A 17,851-nucleotide genomic window follows, 5' to 3' on the forward strand; every position below is an offset into this window, starting at 1 on the left:
TAAATATATATAAAATTTATATAAATAATATATATAAGCCGTGTCAGACAAACCCGACTTGACCCATGGACCTAAAACCCAGGCCTGGCATGGCCCACTAGGGCTGTTCACGGGTCGGTTTACTGAGATTTTTCCAACCAACCCGACCTGGTCGGGTTACCTAAAATTGAAACCAAAATCGACCCTGTGTTAAGTAAAACCGACTTAGTCGGTTTGGGTCAGTTTTGGCTCTAAGTTCAACCATGCTTGAGAGTCAAATTATATTAGAGATTGTGCTTGAGTTGATGGGCTAAGGGGAGTGGACCAAGTTAGAATAGAAGTTATCAAGAAAATAGAAAGTCAAACTGTATTAGGGAAAGAAGACTGAAATTTGTATATTTCAAGAAACCTTTTAATCTAAGTAAAAAAGGACACCTAATTATAATTGTAATTGGTTGCCTATTTGGTGTAAAAGACCATAGAAACTAGGATCCTTTGATTCTTTTCTTTAAACTTTTTTAAAAAAATTTCTTGTCTAGTTGTCTTACAATACTTGCCATTAATGTCATTCCTAACTAGAAGACTAGAAATTAAGTTAGGTTGTAAGTAGTATAGAGACAACTTAATTAAGTAGGAACTAAGTAGGTTGTAACTACTAAATAGGAACTAACTACTAACTACTAAGTCGGTTCGGGTTGGTTTATAATTTTTTACAACCTGAAATCAACTGGTATTTAAGAAAACCCGACCAACTTGGATTGGGTCAGTTCGAATTAGTCAGTTTGATCGGATTAGGTCTTCTTATGAACAACCCTACGGCCCACAAACCATCGTCCCGGGACGTGCCTGGCCGGTCCAAATTAGTGCCTGAAAATTTTTCATCAAATATAATTTACGTGTTCACCATTTATTAGCTAACAAAAAAAGTGAAAAAAAAATTCAACCAAATATTAAAGGCAAAAAAGTAGTACACTGATTGAACTATAATGCAAAGTTCTGGATAAGGTGGCAATGAACCAACACTGCCAGAGCTTCCGTCCCCCTTCTTTTTTCACAAACAAAAAGGAGCCACCTGCTGTGGTTAGTTATAAGATATTTTGTAGGCGCCGTTGTCTGGCATGTGACACATGCGTGCTTCCAGAAAACTATGTATGTAACGTACCTAAATTAAATAGGTCCCGAAATTTGCCACTTGTCACCTATCCCCTCGTCCAGCATATCCATCCGTCCTCACAAACCGGAAAAACGAGAGTAGGTTTTTTTTGGCGCATATGAGGGTGGTTTAGAATAAAATCTGTAATGGATGGATTATGCTGAAGCGCTAGAAGTGTCTCGATGCCAAAATCCATCAGTTGATACTTGATAGGACGTGCGGTTCAGATCTTCCGCATCCAATTTTTAGGCTGACTGGCTCTGGCTGAGAGGCAGGACTTACCGGCCCCACCCACACTCCTTTCTTCAATTCTTATTCAAGGTGGGTCCCAACTCTTCCTCGCATACAAAAGCAAAAAGGTTGCGTGATGTCTTCTTTTAGTTACCAGATACTTCCATCAATCTAATCAACATTCTATGTTAAAAACTTGCTCTACATTGGCTTTGGCCTTTGGTAGTTCCATCACCACACTCTTCTTAGAATCTTCATCAAGATGCTAAAATCTCCTGATCATCAGTTATGTGTACGGTGGATATTGATGAGGACGGTTACACCACATCTTACCTACACTCGTGCGTGTTTTTTCCTCTCAGGTCATCGTTTATATAAATAAGAAATAGAAAGTCGGCTTAAACCGCACTATGACCTTCTCTCGGTGTTGAAGAAAGAAGCAGTAGCAATTAGCAGCAGAAAGCGACGCAGAGGAATAGAGAAAGAGAGAGAGAGAGAGAGAGAGAGAGAGAGAGAGAGAGAGAGAGAGAGCCAGAGAGGTGGCCTGTCCGGCATATGGTGTCCGTTAATCCAATCCCAAATCCAGCTGAAGTTTTCTATTTGGATCCCATGGAAATGGCTCTTCCCGGTCTCGGCTCTTTAGCAGGAGCCACCACTGCTTCACCGGACGATCCCACTAAGAAGATTCGTAAACCCTACACCATCACGAAATCCCGAGAGAGCTGGACTGAGCAAGAGCACGACAAATTCCTGGAAGCTCTCCAACTGTGCGCTTCTAATTTAACTAACTTAACTCCTCTTTTCTTTTGTTTTCTTTTTCTTGTGTTTCCCTCTGTTTTCTTCAATTCGTTGATGTTTTTATGGGATTATTAACTATCTTATTTTTGGTCGTAAAACTTGGCTACTTACCTCTCTTTAATCACTGTTTGCGTGAATTGCGTAATATTTTTCAAGTGTCGATTGTGTATTTGTGTTTGGGGTCATTACTTCGATGTTTGTACTGTGAAGAATTGAGAAATAATCGTGAATTCTAGCCCGATGCCCTTAGGGTTTTTTGAGAATTGACGCTGCCAAGGGTAGCATGAATTTGGCTGCATCAAGAATGGATAGCGGGAAAAACGTTCCAGAGAAATGGCTTTTTCTGGGCACAGTGGTATGGCTGTTGATTGTTTGGGTTTTGATGTATTTAGTTTTTTTTGCTCACGTTGTACTTGCAACAAATTCGATGAACTCTTATTCACTAGTTAATATGTTAATTGTTACATCTTAAACCTGGTTTTTTTGGTAAGCAGATCTTCCAAACCATTCGAAGCTACTTATTTTGATTATATATACTGTAAATATCTGGAGCCGTAGTCAGCTCCCGTCACGGAAAAGCTGATAACTAATTAAAGATATATGCTTGAATATTTCAGTTAATGCAGGACGTATCATTTTATTTTCACATTTTTTCTATTAAAAGGACAAATGAATTGTATTCTTGGCTCTATTCTAGTTTTCTTTTTTCAGTATTGTCTCTATGCTAGTTACAGAAAGCAGTGAATTAATTCTGTTCATTCCGGTGAATCATATACTTGCTAAAATCAAGGAAGAAAGAACTAGAGATTGTAATCCATTTGAAAAAACCCGGGGGATTCAGAGGACCTCTGTTTTATGATTTCTTTTCCTGACCTAATAACGTTTTGGCAATGTCATACATTTTCAGAACTTTATAGATGTGTCTTATATAAATCCTGCTACAATGGGCATAAAGCAAGTAGAAATTTTAGGAGTTGGAAATGTTCTTTTCTCCTTCCCTTTTTGAACTCATTGATTTTCTCTGTTCTTGATGGCAAAATTAAAATTATATTATAAGATTCGTTAAAAGAAAGGTGGAAGATGCAAAGCACTTAGGCAGGTGAAGAAATCACCAAGGACAACAAACAAAAATGCTCTCCATGCCCTATTCTATAAACTAACGCCCATAGGTACATCCCCCCAGTACAGATCTCAGCAACCCAAATTACACAAACCCCCATGGTTGCTTCCTAGGATAACAAGCAGCACTTACTACTACAAAACTGTCACCTCAAAATAAAATAAAATTCACATATAATCAACCATTACAAGTAGGAAATTACATTGCTTGCCAAGACACGCAAAACTGAATCCAAATCTATCCCCTGATCCCCTCGACCTAAAAAATTATCAAATCTTCTAATAGCAGCCACTGCATACACTACTCCCAAATATTTCTATCAGGATAGTTAAGAATTCTCCCTTCCTTCAAATTCCAAGAGAAAAAGCTTTTTTGGCAAACTCTTCATCCCCTAAAAAGGAAAAAAAAATCCTTTCCCTCCAATTTAACTTCTTTTCAACCATCAAGTAGGAAATTACATTGCTTGCCAAGACACGCAAAACTGAATCCAAACCTATCCCCTGATCCCCTCGATCTAAAAAATTCACATATAATCAACCATTACAAGTAGGAAATTACATTGCTTGCCAAGACACGCAAAACTGAATCCAAACCTATCCCCTGATCCCCTCGACCTAAAAAATTATCAAATCTTCTAATAGCAGCCACTGCATACACTACTCCCAAATATTTCTATCAGGATAGTTAAGAATTCTCCCTTCCTTCAAATTCCAAGAGAAAAAGCTTTTTTGGCAAACTCTTCATCCCCTAAAAAGGAAAAAAAAAATCCTTTCCCTCCAATTTAACTTCTTTTCAACCATCAAATTCATATCCATTTTCATGTATGTTGAAGCAAGGTGACTCTTCATTGGTGCCTTGTTGCCCAGGCGTGGCCTTGACAACCATGAAACCTTCTTGTTTTTAAAATCTCTGGAAACATGGGCAATAACACTAATGCTTAGAACTCTTTGTTCATTTCTCAAAACTGGTGTTCTTTTCCTTGGATATTTGTTCTTTGTTGTCTTGTATGCTAGACCACATGGAGTCGTATAGAATGAAGAGAGCTGATTAATAATGTAAGAAGCATGGTTTTAATTATGAAACTAGAATGCTTTAAGTAATTAACCTTGGTTTAAAGGGCATTATAAACATAAAAGTTTTGCTTCTGTGACACCTTGAACTTGTCTTGGTCACTTTTCTCTTGACCAGAGCAAATTCTTCCATCACCATTTTAACTTTCTAAACTTTGGAGTGTTCATTTGACTAGCAGAGATACTAAGCAGGCAGGATTATGTTAGAGAGCTTCCTTTTAGGTTGAAATCATTAGATATCCATGGACATAGGGATCTCCATGCTTTTATTTTTCCTCCTACTGCAAATGATTACTGTTCTGAAATAATTTGTGTTCCTTTTGTCTTTTCAGCTTTGATCGTGACTGGAAGAAGATTGAAGCATTTGTTGGGTCAAAGACTGTTATTCAGGTAATTTTCAAATGCATAGCTACCCCTTGTTAACCTTATTTAGCCTGCCTTGTGTGTATTATCAAGAAATGAGTTTTTTTTTTCATTTATTTAATTATTAATATATTATCTTTCATTTTTAAGGTTGAATTGTTTCTTTGGCTTGTTTATTTGTTAAGTAACAACAATCAAAAGAATTTATTAGATGATGTAAAGGTCAAAATATGGCCACTGAGTTCCAAAGACAATGTGGAAAATAGATATCAGCCAAACATCACTAAATATACCAGAAACTATAGAAGATAACCCTCTAAAGTGGTACCCCAATGCAATGAGTGCTTCCCCTCCTCTATAAAATTTGTAAATAAAAGAATTTGATTAACTTGGAATCCATTTTAATGAGTTGTCCATCCTTGATGTTAAAGATCTAGTTTCCCTAATGGAGTGCTGTGAATGCAAAGGACCTTCAAAGGATGAGCACACCAACTAATGATCACTTATGAATCTGTTCTGATCTTCACCCTATCCAACCCCAAGGCCAAATTGAGTTGAGATCCCCATTGTAGAGCCACAAGCTCTTCTCAATCAAGCAAAGAAAAAACAGATCTTATTGTTTATAGAGTTATAGAAAGAAAAGAGAACACAAAAGGATCATTTGATTATTTGATTCTCAATATTATTGAATGTGACTTGTCATTGCAAGTTGATGAAAAATCAGGGTTAACTTCATTCTGTTTTTGACAAAGTTGACATGGGAATCTGGCTAAATTTCAGAAAATCATCATTGTTTGCTTGTGAGCATTGTCATCTCTTTGATCTCTGTTTCACTTGAAGAAAATGTTATGGATTTTTGGTTCTATGCTTAAAGATGCTAAAGATAGCTTGCAACTTGTAAATTTTTTAAAGAACGCATTTTAGAATCAGTCATTTAAGCTGTTTTGAGTCTATGGTTTGTGATGGAGTGCGATCTGGTGCTCCCTGCTGGAGGACAGCTCGAATGCCGAGGTGGTGAGGTCGGTTGGCCGAGCTGCAAGGAAACACTAATCAGAGTACCCAGGATGCTTTACCTGGGGTGGGCACTCTGATGCTTAAGTTAGCGAAGAGTGTTAAGAATGCTAGAATGCAAGATAGCTAGAGAATTTAGAGAGCTTATTGAGGATGCGTTCTCCAATCAATGGGGTGCCTTCATATAGGCGCAGGTAGTCGTGAGCTTCACGTAGCGCATTCGAGATCTTCGGGGAGACGTGGCTTATCTGCCCGCCACACTCGGAGGTGATTTCATTCTCAAAAACAGTTTCCATGTAAAGCAATAAGCTTATCCAACTGCCTCCAAAGCGGGGGGACGTGGGAGCCAGCTCCATTGGAAAGGCGACGTGATCCCAGACGGTTTGGAGACGATAAGGCGCATGCAGAAGAGGTTGGTTATCATGTTAGACAAGTCGCCATCTAGACCTCGGTGAAGTCGACGGGGTCTTGTAAGGAGGTCGCCCCTTATGCCAAACTACCTACAGATCAGCCCTTCAAGGTGGTGTCGTTACTCTCTTACAGTGTGCGTGAGGTGTCTAAGGTACTTCTGAGGTGGAGTTTGATCTAGGCAAATGCAAGTTATTGCCTATGTGGCATCGAGGTGTTAAGCAACGGTTCGGAAGTGTTGAAGTGCCACATGGCGTGATGTCCCTGGGGGGCCAAATTCCCCCTCATCAGTTTGTATATAAGGTGTAAAGAAATGACACTAGTCATTTTTGAATCCGTGGTTTGGTAATTAGGTATACAGTTGGGGTTTGAGGAAAGTCAGTATTGATATTAAATCTATGATTATCAAAAAGAAAGGGGGGTTTAATTTTGAACCTTTTATCATGAATGATATTCACTGTTATTTTTTTTTATCAATAACAGAATTTCATTAATTGATTAATAATAAAATTATACAAGAGAGGCAACTAAAAAAAATAAAATTATACAAGAGAGGAAAGAAACCTTTCTTAATTCTCATCGCCTAAAAACAATTACAGTTTACAATTGTGCCCAAAACATTTGATTCCTTCCCACCCTTGTTTTTCTAGAACATCAGCAAAAGCATTAGCAGTTCTTTTAACTCAACAAACCTTCACCTTCATATCTTGAGTAAGCCACTTGATATTCACTGTTATTGATAAGAAAGGAATTTAGGGGGTTAAAGAAATTTGACAAATATATTTAAAATAAGATGCCAAAATGAAACTTCACTGATTGGTTATTTTTCTTAGCCTCATCAATACTCATTCTCTATTAATGATGTCTCTCTTGACGGAAGTATTGGTGTGGGACTTAACAGTGTGGGCTTGGGCCTTTTTATATTTTCGTTATGTTTTATTTCCTTGTTGGGTGTAATGGGCTTGGGCTCATATTGTTCCTTTTATGCTTTTCTTTCTCTGCCACCTAATCAGGGGCAGTTTTGTCACTCTATGTAACTTTATTATGTTCACATATAATAACATCACTGGGCTGGACAGAAGAGGCTGCCACCCCATTCTTCTCATCTTTCTTCTTTCTTTTTCCTCTCTAACCTAGGGCTGAGAATCTACATGGTATCAGAGCACCAAATCTGCCCTAGAACCTGTGCACTGCCAAATGCAACCTTAGTCTTCCTTTTCTTTTGTTTCTTGAAACTTTAGCTCTGGTCGAAGCTTACTAGAATTTCTTCACTCTAGGGTTTCTCCTTGGAGTTTTCAGACCAAGGAGGACCTAAGCTGGTCGACCATGGACTGCTGATGCTAGACTGAAGTGAGTAGGAAAGATGACTACTAGAGGGGCCTTTTCTTCGCAGGTCTAGAAGCTGGACTGAGGTCTAGTATAGCTGTACTGAGATTAACTTGTTGCATTATCCATCATATGATAAGTACTACATTAAGTTGTCAATGCTAACACCCATTAAAAGTGTCCTTGCTTCAGTTCAGGTTTTAAGTCTTCAAGGGTTCAAGATAGCACAAAACATGTCTGTTGATTGAGCCCTAACAAATAAGAAAATAATAAAAGGAAACTAGCATGCAAACCCATGAAATAAGTAATTTAGTGTTATAATGTTTATTTTATTATTATAATATAAAAAATAAAAGGATATGAAAATATTTTATAGTGTCTACAAAATAGGCAGCCCTCCATGGGACAAGTTGGCTTGACAACCATGCCAGACAAGATACTTGTTGATAGTTCACTGTTTTATTTCGAGGAAAAATGTATGGATTATGTTCTGACTATGCATTTTCCCTATGGGCTACATTTATATTTATTGCTTAGCCTGAGAGAACCTACTCAAGTTGGAGTATCATTGCTACTTTTTTCCCTGCTAACATGAGCTTGTGTCTCCTCAATTTGTCATCTCTAAGAGTGAATTATTTGTTTCAACATCAGTAGCAACTTATTCCACCTCAGGAAGATAAATTCTGTTAATATTTTGACTTCTGTGTATAGTCCATGTTCTGGATATTGAAGTGTCATAATTGCAGATACGCAGCCATGCACAGAAGTACTTTCTGAAGGTCCAGAAGAATGGAACAAGTGAGCATGTACCTCCCCCTCGGCCTAAGCGGAAAGCAGCTCATCCATACCCACAGAAAGCCTCTAAAAATGGTTAGTATAGTTAAATATTAGTCAGCTTAATTTTCATATTTTAGAAACTTAACTAAAATTCTCCACATTCTTTGAACCCTGCAGCACCAGTTCTGTCACAAGTTACAGGAGCATTTCAATCTTCATCTTCCCTGCTTGAACCAGGATATACCCTGAGGCCAGATTCATCATCAGTGTTTGGGAATCCTATTAGGGGTGTAGCCATGTCATCCTGGGCTAATAATTCTGTACCACCAATCAACATGACACATATGGCAAAAGGTTGTAGTATTTCTGACCTGAACCATGATGACCAACTTAACCTTGTTTCTTCTCTTCAATTATCATGGCTCCTTGTGCAAAAATAACATCTTAACTGTGTTAGTGTGTTGTTTTCAGATGAAATGATATCTGCTGTACCTGCGGTGGCAAATAATTGTTGCAGTAGCACTGAAAGTACTCCAAAGAGATGGCCGTGCGGTGAAGTAACTGATCAAGGAAATCAAGGTCCACCACTGAGGGGTAAGCTCTTCAACTTATGCTAAGGTCACTGTGCAGAGAAAAACTCATAACTGCATGAAGCTTTGAGACTAAGGATGGATTTGCATTTAACTTATTTTCTTTCTTTCTTTCTTTTTCTGTTCAATTCCCATCACCTACAATGGAAAGCACAAGTAGGGTGTATCCAAAGTTCCGTCTATTTTCATTGTGTTTCACTAAGTGAACACATTGGTAGTTTGTGACAGTCCAACATCCATTTTTCCACAGAATTCATTAGCCTGGGTTTGATTATATCATGAATGATCTAGTTTCAGGTCTTAATACATAAATTCTAAATCATCATTTTTATATCGCTGACACCCATTTGTTGTGTCCCTGCAATACAAGGGCACAAATATGATAGGTAAAGCCCATTGATTAGAAACAGGCATAAACCACAACACTTTACTGGTATTTTTTGTCAATTGAATTTTGTAGTTGTTTATATGGACTTACGAATCCCATGTTCAATCTTGATCTTATGACTCCTTGGCTATAGAAAGTACATTGTCATTTTTTTTACACCATGTCCCTTTTTTATCATCATCGTCGTTGTCATCTAAGCCTTGTCCCAACTATATGGGATCAGCTATGTTTTGCCATTCTGTTCTGCTGAATGTCCTAGCATGAACATGAAAAGATAAATCAGGCTCCATGACCATGAGAGTTTGGCAAAAGTTTTAGTGCTGGCTTCCAACCTGACACAACCTACCTCCTTTATTTGGGCTTGGGACGAGAAGTGTAAAACAGGCTCACATTGTCAGACTTCATGCAACATTATTTTTGATAACAAAATAAAAGTTCATCAAAATGTAAAATAGAGAAGAAAATACAGAATAAGGTAATAAGAAGTCACCTGAGATAAAAATCCATCCTTCCACCCCCTAAATTGTATACCCCCAATGGTCCAATTAGATCCAACCTAAACACTTAACCCCATTGTTTACAAAACATAACTGACGCTCCAACCTAACCAACAAAAATGCCCCCTCCCGAATGCATATCAAAACATCACCTACAAGAAAACCCTACCTCCAACTTCCAGAAGCTTTAGATTTATTCCTCTTCTCCCACATCCATTGGTCATTTTTCTTTGTCCACAACTTCCTTATTTTCCAATTCCATGAAATATTTCTTACAAACTCCTTACCTTCCAAGGATAAAAATTTTAGATTTATTCCTCTTCTCCCACTCCTCACCTTCCAACTCCATGAAATCTTTCTTCGTCCACAAAGCTTCAGATTTATTCCTCTTCCTTATTTTCCAATCCCATCCCTCAACAATAAAATCTGGAAGGCATAGTGCTATTACTAACTGGGAAACCCCTGCTTGCCCCCAATTTAGAAAGCCTATCAACTTTTGCATTTATCTCTCTATACGAATCCACCTTATCTAGATAAACAAGTTGCCAAAATGTCTCTAATTTCATTAAGGTAGTGAGCCAGCTCCCAAGTATCTTATCCATAGCCACCACTCTGTCCAATAATATTGGTCAAATCCCCTTCAGTGGCTATAGAAAAAGGCTTGAACCTCTTTGTAGTACAGACAACAACGAGGAGGGCAATCACTTCTGCTTTGTTGAAGGTGTCATACCCAACTAAGACACTGAAGACCCACAAGAGGCCCGCCACCATTCCTGGTAAGAATCCCACCAACACTGGAAAGTCTAGACTGTCAACTAACATAAAATAGAATAGCAAGCCAAGAAGAAAATAAGAAAAAGAAATAGATAAAACACCAAGATTTAACGTGGTTCGGCTCCGTAGCTTACATCCATGGGAAGAGAGGGAAAAATATCCACTATGAGAACAAGAGATACATGGCTGACCTCTCTACAGACTCACAACAAAATATCCACTCCCACTCAACCCTAATCTCACACAACCAATAGCTTAAATAAGCAAAAGGCCAAATTATACTTGAATTTCGCATAGGCCCCTCTTCCTCCCAAAAATACATACTAGTCCCCAAAATTTATTTGCATTACAAATATACACTTGTAACCTCCAAAAACCCAAAAAAAATACACCTGTAACCTCCAAAAACCCAAATACAACCAAATACAGTATATCTCTCCACACCCTCCCTCGAACTCAAGAGGGGAAACTAGCTTGAGTTTGCAAGAAGGATATTGAAGCAACCTCCATGAAAATATGTGTACTGTTGAAGCAACAACCATGAAACTTGAGATGTTGAATGGGCCTCTTAGAAACCAAAGTTGAATGTTAGAAAGCTGAATGAGCTCGTGTCGTAGAGCTAGAGTAGAGCCAAGTCATGATCTAGTAATCACCAAATTGAAGTTGACCAACGGAGAGCCAACACATATCATGCCAAAGAATCAAATTTAGCCATCAAAAGGCCAATCACAATCTCCAAACTGAAGAACCAATAACTAGATTATCAGAAGTGCCAACAAAATTACCAAAACAGAGTTGGCTAGTGGAAAACCAACTATGCTGAACTCTATAAACTAGAGCAAATACTCAGAGTTGATCAACAGAAACCAACTATGAACTCCATAAACCAAATTGAGGAATCAGAGTTGGCCAATCAGAAAGCCAACTAGATGAAGTGAATCAAATCCCATGTCACCAAAGGAGATCAAAACTCCAAGGATTTCTTCAACAATAACTCAGAACTGATGGCCATAATAAAGGATCATTGCTGAAACATTTTGTCAAACATCTTTCATGCAAAACATGTATGAGGTAAGCAAACCAGATATTGACCAATGATAATAGATCCATGAGTCACCAAAATAGTCTAAATATCAAACCAAGCCACAAAACAAAGATCAGATTAGAACTAATCATAACAATGGAGAACCATTGTAGAAATTTTGCACCATTGAGACATTTTCTCAAACACCAAATAATCACCTTGAGCTCTAGTATCACATGCTGATATTAATAACCATAAATAGACCAGAGAAGTTGCAGAGCTTCTATAATACTTCTTCAAAAAAATTAGAACTCCCAAGGAAAACACGAAACTTGGCTAAATGGCCAACAACCAACCTTTTAGACAATAAATCAAACAGCTGATATGCAACATAAAAACCAGAATTTGCTTGGAGATATGAACTAGTTCAGATGCTAGGGAGCATAACCCACAAGAAAAAGAGGGAAAATATAAATCCTTCTATAGAGGGAGTCCTTCCAAAGAGCCAGCAAAAGAGTAAATCCAAAAAAAAATAATAGCGTTAAAGATAATGACAAGAAGATTCCCTCGTATACCAACCAGATCAGATTATCTTGCCCAAATGATCCTTCGATCTTCTTTCTCATATAAAAACAGCCTGAACTATAAAAGCTTAAGCCTAGATTCCATCAGGTATGAGAGAACCAAAAGATAATCCAAATCTGATGTTACTTTTTCCTAGTTTTCGAAAGAAGCAATATCACCCCTTTCGGAGTCTAGTAAAATTCTAGAAAAATGATGAAAAATACTTACAAAAATTCTTCATTGAATGGTAAAAGTTCCCAACAGATTGCTTCATAGATTCAAGCACCACAGACCTCACGTGAACAATAGCCGTGAACACTGAACAGTAACGTGAATAGTAATCGTGAACAGTAATCGATTGCTAGTCTTCCTTAGTTCACCAAACTAATTCCCACACTAAACCTGCTCTGTTACCATGTCAACTAATATAAATAGAATAACAAACCAAGAAGAAAATAAGAAGAAGAAATAGAGAAAACACCAAGATTTAACGTGGTTCGGCTCGGTAGCCTATATCCACAGGAAGAGAGGGAAAAATATCCACCATGAGAACAAGGGATACATGGCTGACTTCTCTATAGACTCACAACAAAATATCCACTCTCACTCAACACCTAATCTCACACAACCCCAATGGCTTAAATAAGCAAAAAGCCAAATTATACCAGAATTTCTCACAAGTCCCTCTTTCTCCCAAAAATACATACAAGTCCCCAAAATTTATCAGCATTACAAATATACACCTGTAACCTCCAAAAACCCAAATACAACCCAATACAATATATCTCTCAACATAAACTCCTACCCTCTAGGGAAGCGGATTGCCTCTAGAAGGTGCTGGCATGCTGATGTCCTCCAAATTCATTTGCAATTCACTAAATACCTCTTTTAGTATTCAAGACCCAAGAGTTAATCAGGAAAAGTACCTCTTTTGTTTCTTTCTTCCAACACTCCCCACTTGACTGCATAGATGACAGCCTTTGGATAGACTTCCCTTTTAGAGACAGATTGAAACATCTCAACTAGGGCTGCAAATCAGATTGCTTCATTTAAAGGATTTCAACTACATCAGGCCCGGGTTAGGGTTCAGTTTATTGGAACAATACATAGAAGATTAGCAGGGCCCCTGCACAAGGATGACACGAACAAATCGAGAAATTAATGAATTTCCAACTCAACTTAACTCAGTTGTACCCGTAATCTCAACCACAAACCTTGAAAGTGTTTAAAAGGCACTGTAGGTTTATGCCAGTAGGCACACATTGGAGACATATGCCTCCAGCATGGAGGTGTATGTCTGTCTTATAAACTCTTACCTTTGAAGCTAATTTTTAATAATAATAATTTCTCAAACAATTTCCTGGATACCACTCCAGCCCCACCATGCTTTAAAAAGAAGTGCCAAAACTGTCTAGTTATTGAATAATACGCCATAAGGTGATTGGTAGATTCAACACCTTTTGAGGCACAAATGGGGTAATGCACTAATGCTACATTGGATTACTGTTGGTCATGGTCTCATGTTCTTATGTGTAGCCTGTTTTCTTGTACTTGAGCTGAAGTTCCTTTGCTTTTGCTTCATTGGCAGTTTCTTCCTTTTGCTTCTTACTGTAATTTTCATATATTGCACTCTCTTCTTATACTTGTACTGATGTATTAATTATATTTCTTTCTGCTAGGTGCAGTAATGCCAGATTTTTCTCAAGTATATAGCTTCATTGGCAGTGTATTTGACCCAAACACAAGTGGGCATTTGCAGAAACTAAAGGAGATGGATCCAATTGATGTTGAAACTGTATGTTTTCTATCAGAACTCTACACTATACCTTGATCACTATTCACTTTTTAAAACGTCACATACAACACAATACGTTGATAGGTGTTAACTTGTTAAAACTACACTCAGGAACTTATGCAGCTAGGATGTAATTTGGTTTGTAAGGCTACAAATTCTGAACTTTTTTTTTTTTTTTTTTTGAAAAAGGTCTGAACATTCACCGGAGAGGTAGTATGGTTTTTAAATAATTCTTTACTTCTAAAAAATCCGCAACATTCAACCAAGTCATCCATCTGTTGGGATATTTTTCAAAAAAAAAAAACTAATATGAAAACTTTACATCTATCTCTGGCTAGAATAAAACAAGCTTGTTTTCCAAAATAGGTTAGGGTTTGAACCTTATAGACATACTTTGGATAAGATTTGTTTGAGTTAGAATTATACAGGGAGTCTGCTTAAAGTAGAAAATAAATGCTACTTCAAACTAGGATACCTAGTGAGTTTTTAGGCTATAGAAATGCCTAGTTTGTTCTCCAGACATCATTATTTTAAGTGCTTAATTAATTACCTATTAAAACGGAGGGGATGCATTGGAAAGACATAAAAGAATGCTCAGGTTGTTTCATATCCTAAAGAAAACAATTCATGTGCTGATTTCATGGTTAATCTTTCGAAAAAATAAAGGCTAATTTTGCCTTTTGGTTGTAGAAGTGGTAAGGAATTTATAATCAGTCTGTAGGGTTGAGGGATCTGATACCCCCGAATAACATGCTTTTTTATCTTATTCTTCTAACTGAATTTCCTTTAGATCAAAAGAACAAGAAAGGGATCATATACAATCATCTTAAGGTTTAATAATGGCCAAAGGAAGAAGCATAAATCCTGTTTAATTATTCTATCCTATTGAAGATCTTAGGACTTTCCATAGTGCTCTGGTCTTTGTCCTTTCTGGGCTCTACTTAATTTTTCAGTTAGTTTAAATAACTCAGCATTTTCACTTCTCTATCAAGCTCTTACTACCAATAAATATTGGCATTATTTCTTTCTTTAGTTTTTCTAATGTTCATATATTGAGTTGTGGGTTTATTGGTTTTTCGTTTACCTTTTTGTGGTAATTCCCTTTTGTAGATTATGCATATAAATATTAAATCAGAGGATGTCATGTACATATTCTGGCTTGCTGCTTAACTGCATGAACTTACCTGCATCTGAGTAGTAAGTTTAAGCCAATTGGGTCACTTCCTAATTTTCCTATCATGTGAATGCATGGTCGTGTAGCAATAACTTGGATCACAAAATTTTCTTGGTGAAGGTTTATGAATGGTTAAATGGGCATGGATAACACCATAGCCTAGCGTTGACCCTAAGAGATTTCATCTTTAATAGTTTTCTAAATTCTATCATCTCATTTGTTGGATTTAGTAGTGTAGTAGGTTTAAGTAGACCCTGCAAGTTGCTTTTCTCAACTCAACTATGCCTTGTACATCCATTTCAAATGAGGCTTATATGTTTTTCTAAGCATGTTTGCAAATTAATAGGGATTTAAGAAGGATTTTGCCTTGGTTTAATTAGGTTTTTACCCTTTTATTTGGTTATTCTAGGTAGTTTGAATTACAAATTGCTTTAGGATTAGTTTTAGTTATTTGATACTAGGAATATAAATGGGTAATATGAGGTTTATCTCCATGAGCATTTATGGTCTTGGTGTTAAGTTCTTTCATTAGAGTAAGTTCCTTCACTTTTTTTAACCCTTTTTATCAATGAGACTTCCTTTACTTGGTAGAACATTTTATTCTATGATCAATCTGAAATTGATGCCTTTCATAGCTTATGAAGTCACTTGTTGAGCCAGTCTTGCATCAATGCTTCATGCTTGTTAGAATCAATCTGGCTCTTTTCCAACTCTCTATGGAAAATATGTTCATGCTTCATGCTTAGATATAGATCCGTTACTGTTAACTATTACGTATTTTGTACGGATCAGAATTTGTTTTGTGAGTAGCCAGTGTAATATATGCATCTTATCTATTTCCTTTACAGGTGTTACTGTTGATGAGAAATCTTTCTGTCAATTTGTCAAGCCCTGATTTTGAGGATCATGTAAGTGCTTCTATCTTCTATTTATGTGCATTTCAAAATAGTGTTTTTTTAGATTTAAAAAAAAAAATCAAACATAGGGCTACTTAAACTCAGCCACAGCGAATTCAGTTTCCTTTTTTCTTAGGAAACTGAATTTAATCACTCTTGTAGAACATGGGAATCTTTGAACACCAGTCCATGCATTGCGTGGGTCTCTCCTAGTATTGACTTAAATCAACATTTATCCTAAATACTTAACTCTAGTTGCTTCACTGCTGTATTTTTTTCTTAGGCCCAATTTGGTGGCTAATGACATGCAATATTAAATTCTTTCCCGGGTTTTCATTGTTTGCATCACATAACCATTTGTACTTGAGTGGCTGCCACTAGGAACACAAACATGTTTAACATGAGGATTGCAGAATGTTTGACATTGGAACCCACATACTATCAAATGTGCTTTCCCTTTTTATAAGTGCAGCTTGAATACAGTAACAAGTCATGAAATTTGTTGCTAGCAGCTAGCTCTTTCCTTTTGCGGGTAGGCTGGAACTAAAGCCTGCAACTGTATGTAAAGAACACCTGCATTTTATGTGTTCCTGTAAATTATACGTAGTAAGATGTTTTTTTAGACACAAACTAGATGCTACAGATGAAATATGGTGAATTGATTTTTATTTTGGGTAAACTGATATGACCTTTGGTTTTATTGTCAACACCTGCATTTGATGTGCACTTGTAAATTATTAGTAAGATGTTTTTTTAGACAAACTACTAGATGCTACAAATGAAATATGGTGAATTGAATTTTATTTTCTGTAAACTGAGATGAGCTTTGGGTTTATTGTTTACAACACAGCAATTAGGTCTATATATATATATATATCCTAGGCTTGAAACTAATATTTGAAATTGATGCAGAGAAGGTTGCTATCATCCTATGATGTCGAGTCTGATAAAGCTAAATCTGGTAGTACAAATAACACCCTCCCAGGTGATGAGCCAGAGAATACTTCCCCATTAAGGTAGGAAGAGAAACATTAGGGAAAGCAAATACATTTAGTAATCTGCATGATATAATTGCCCTTCCACCTTTATTTCAACTGTGTACAACCCTTTGCTGACGTCAAGTTGATAAAATGACAGGACAAAGGGAAAATGATCAGTGAGTTCCTATTGCAACTTATTTTCAATAAAACGAAGATTTTCCACTGTATTTAAATGCATCCATCTTTGAAGGTGAGAGTTGGTTATCTGCACAAATTGTCAATGGTAAGCAGCATTTTCATGTGTAATGTACGTGGTCAAAATGGTTATGGTTGCCATTCAGAAATCTTGCAGCAGAGCTCTTCATTCATCTTGTAGGTACCTGTAGCCTAACTTGTACAGTTTTTGCATGTTAAAAGTAATTTGTGCAATTGTAAAATGTGTGGAAGTTGAACTTACGAAACAATGGTTTAGAAACATTTACTTGAACATGTCAACTGAAACGCCTGGGACGGATTCTGTATGTACAGTTTAGAGAACTGCCCTTATCCGCTAAATTGATATCTTCTACTAGAGCTGTACAGTAAAATTCATTTGGTGTAATGTTCTGTTTCTATGATACGTATTGGCAATATGTTCATTTGGACGTGGGCTCGGGAGTAGGGGTGAAAATTGGGTTGGTTGGGTCGGGTTTATGGTCAACCTGGGCCTGACTCTAAAACTTGGGCTTAAGGCCCAAGCCTGGACTGAGCCTGAGGTCAGGCCCGATATTCCCAACCCAATTTGATGCACTTGGATTGGGCTCGGGCCCTGGTCAGGTTCGGGTTGGTCAATGAACCCATTTTAAAATTATACATATAATATGTATTAATGCAAATATTTATACATATATTTATGTATATATGCAAAATATGTACACATGTATATATACACAT

General features: G+C 37.1%; 1 protein-coding gene and 1 non-coding gene across 4 annotated transcripts; both read left to right on the top strand.

Moving 5' to 3' along the window:
* The first annotated feature begins 1,763 nt into the window (after positions 1 to 1,763).
* On the top strand, positions 1,764 to 17,505 carry LOC104600209 (protein REVEILLE 6). Of its 3 annotated transcripts, none has more exons than XR_016080739.1 (9): positions 1,764 to 2,130; positions 4,684 to 4,741; positions 8,206 to 8,329; positions 8,414 to 8,590; positions 8,708 to 8,830; positions 13,753 to 13,868; positions 15,891 to 15,950; positions 16,856 to 16,954; positions 17,076 to 17,505. XR_016080739.1 is itself a non-coding variant. In XM_010263042.3 (9 exons), exons 1-9 carry the CDS (start codon positions 1,919 to 1,921, stop codon positions 17,089 to 17,091), a joined length of 990 nt encoding a protein of 329 aa, XP_010261344.1. In that variant the 5' UTR covers positions 1,764 to 1,918; the 3' UTR covers positions 17,092 to 17,505. The 3 variants fall into 3 exon arrangements, 2 of the variants coding, with proteins under 2 accessions (XP_010261344.1, XP_010261345.1); XM_010263042.3 differs by having other exon boundaries at positions 16,851 to 16,954; XM_010263043.3 differs by having other exon boundaries at positions 13,759 to 13,868; positions 16,851 to 16,954.
* Positions 13,145 to 13,245, top strand: LOC148804223 (U6 spliceosomal RNA). The gene has a single exon (XR_016081750.1). It is a non-coding gene; the product is annotated as a U6 spliceosomal RNA (small nuclear RNA).
* Positions 17,506 to 17,851: the final 346 nt, after the last annotated feature.

The sequence above is a fragment of the Nelumbo nucifera genome, chromosome 1, assembly GCF_055504915.1.
Source record: "Nelumbo nucifera cultivar China Antique chromosome 1, China Antique-T2T, whole genome shotgun sequence".
NCBI classification, from domain to species: domain Eukaryota; kingdom Viridiplantae; phylum Streptophyta; class Magnoliopsida; order Proteales; family Nelumbonaceae; genus Nelumbo; species Nelumbo nucifera.

What these genes read in the sequence shown, in the direction of transcription:
- LOC104600209 (XM_010263042.3), top strand. Translation starts at nt 1,919, where the DNA reads ATGGTGTCCGTTAATCCAATCCCAAATCCAGCTGAAGTTTTCTATTTG. An exon ending in ACAGAAAGCCTCTAAAAATG is followed by an intron (nt 8,330 to 8,413) that starts GTTAGTATAGTT and finishes TGAACCCTGCAG; the next exon opens with CACCAGTTCTGTCACAAGTT. An exon ending in TCAAGGTCCACCACTGAGGG is followed by an intron (nt 8,831 to 13,752) that starts GTAAGCTCTTCA and finishes TCTTTCTGCTAG; the next exon opens with GTGCAGTAATGCCAGATTTT.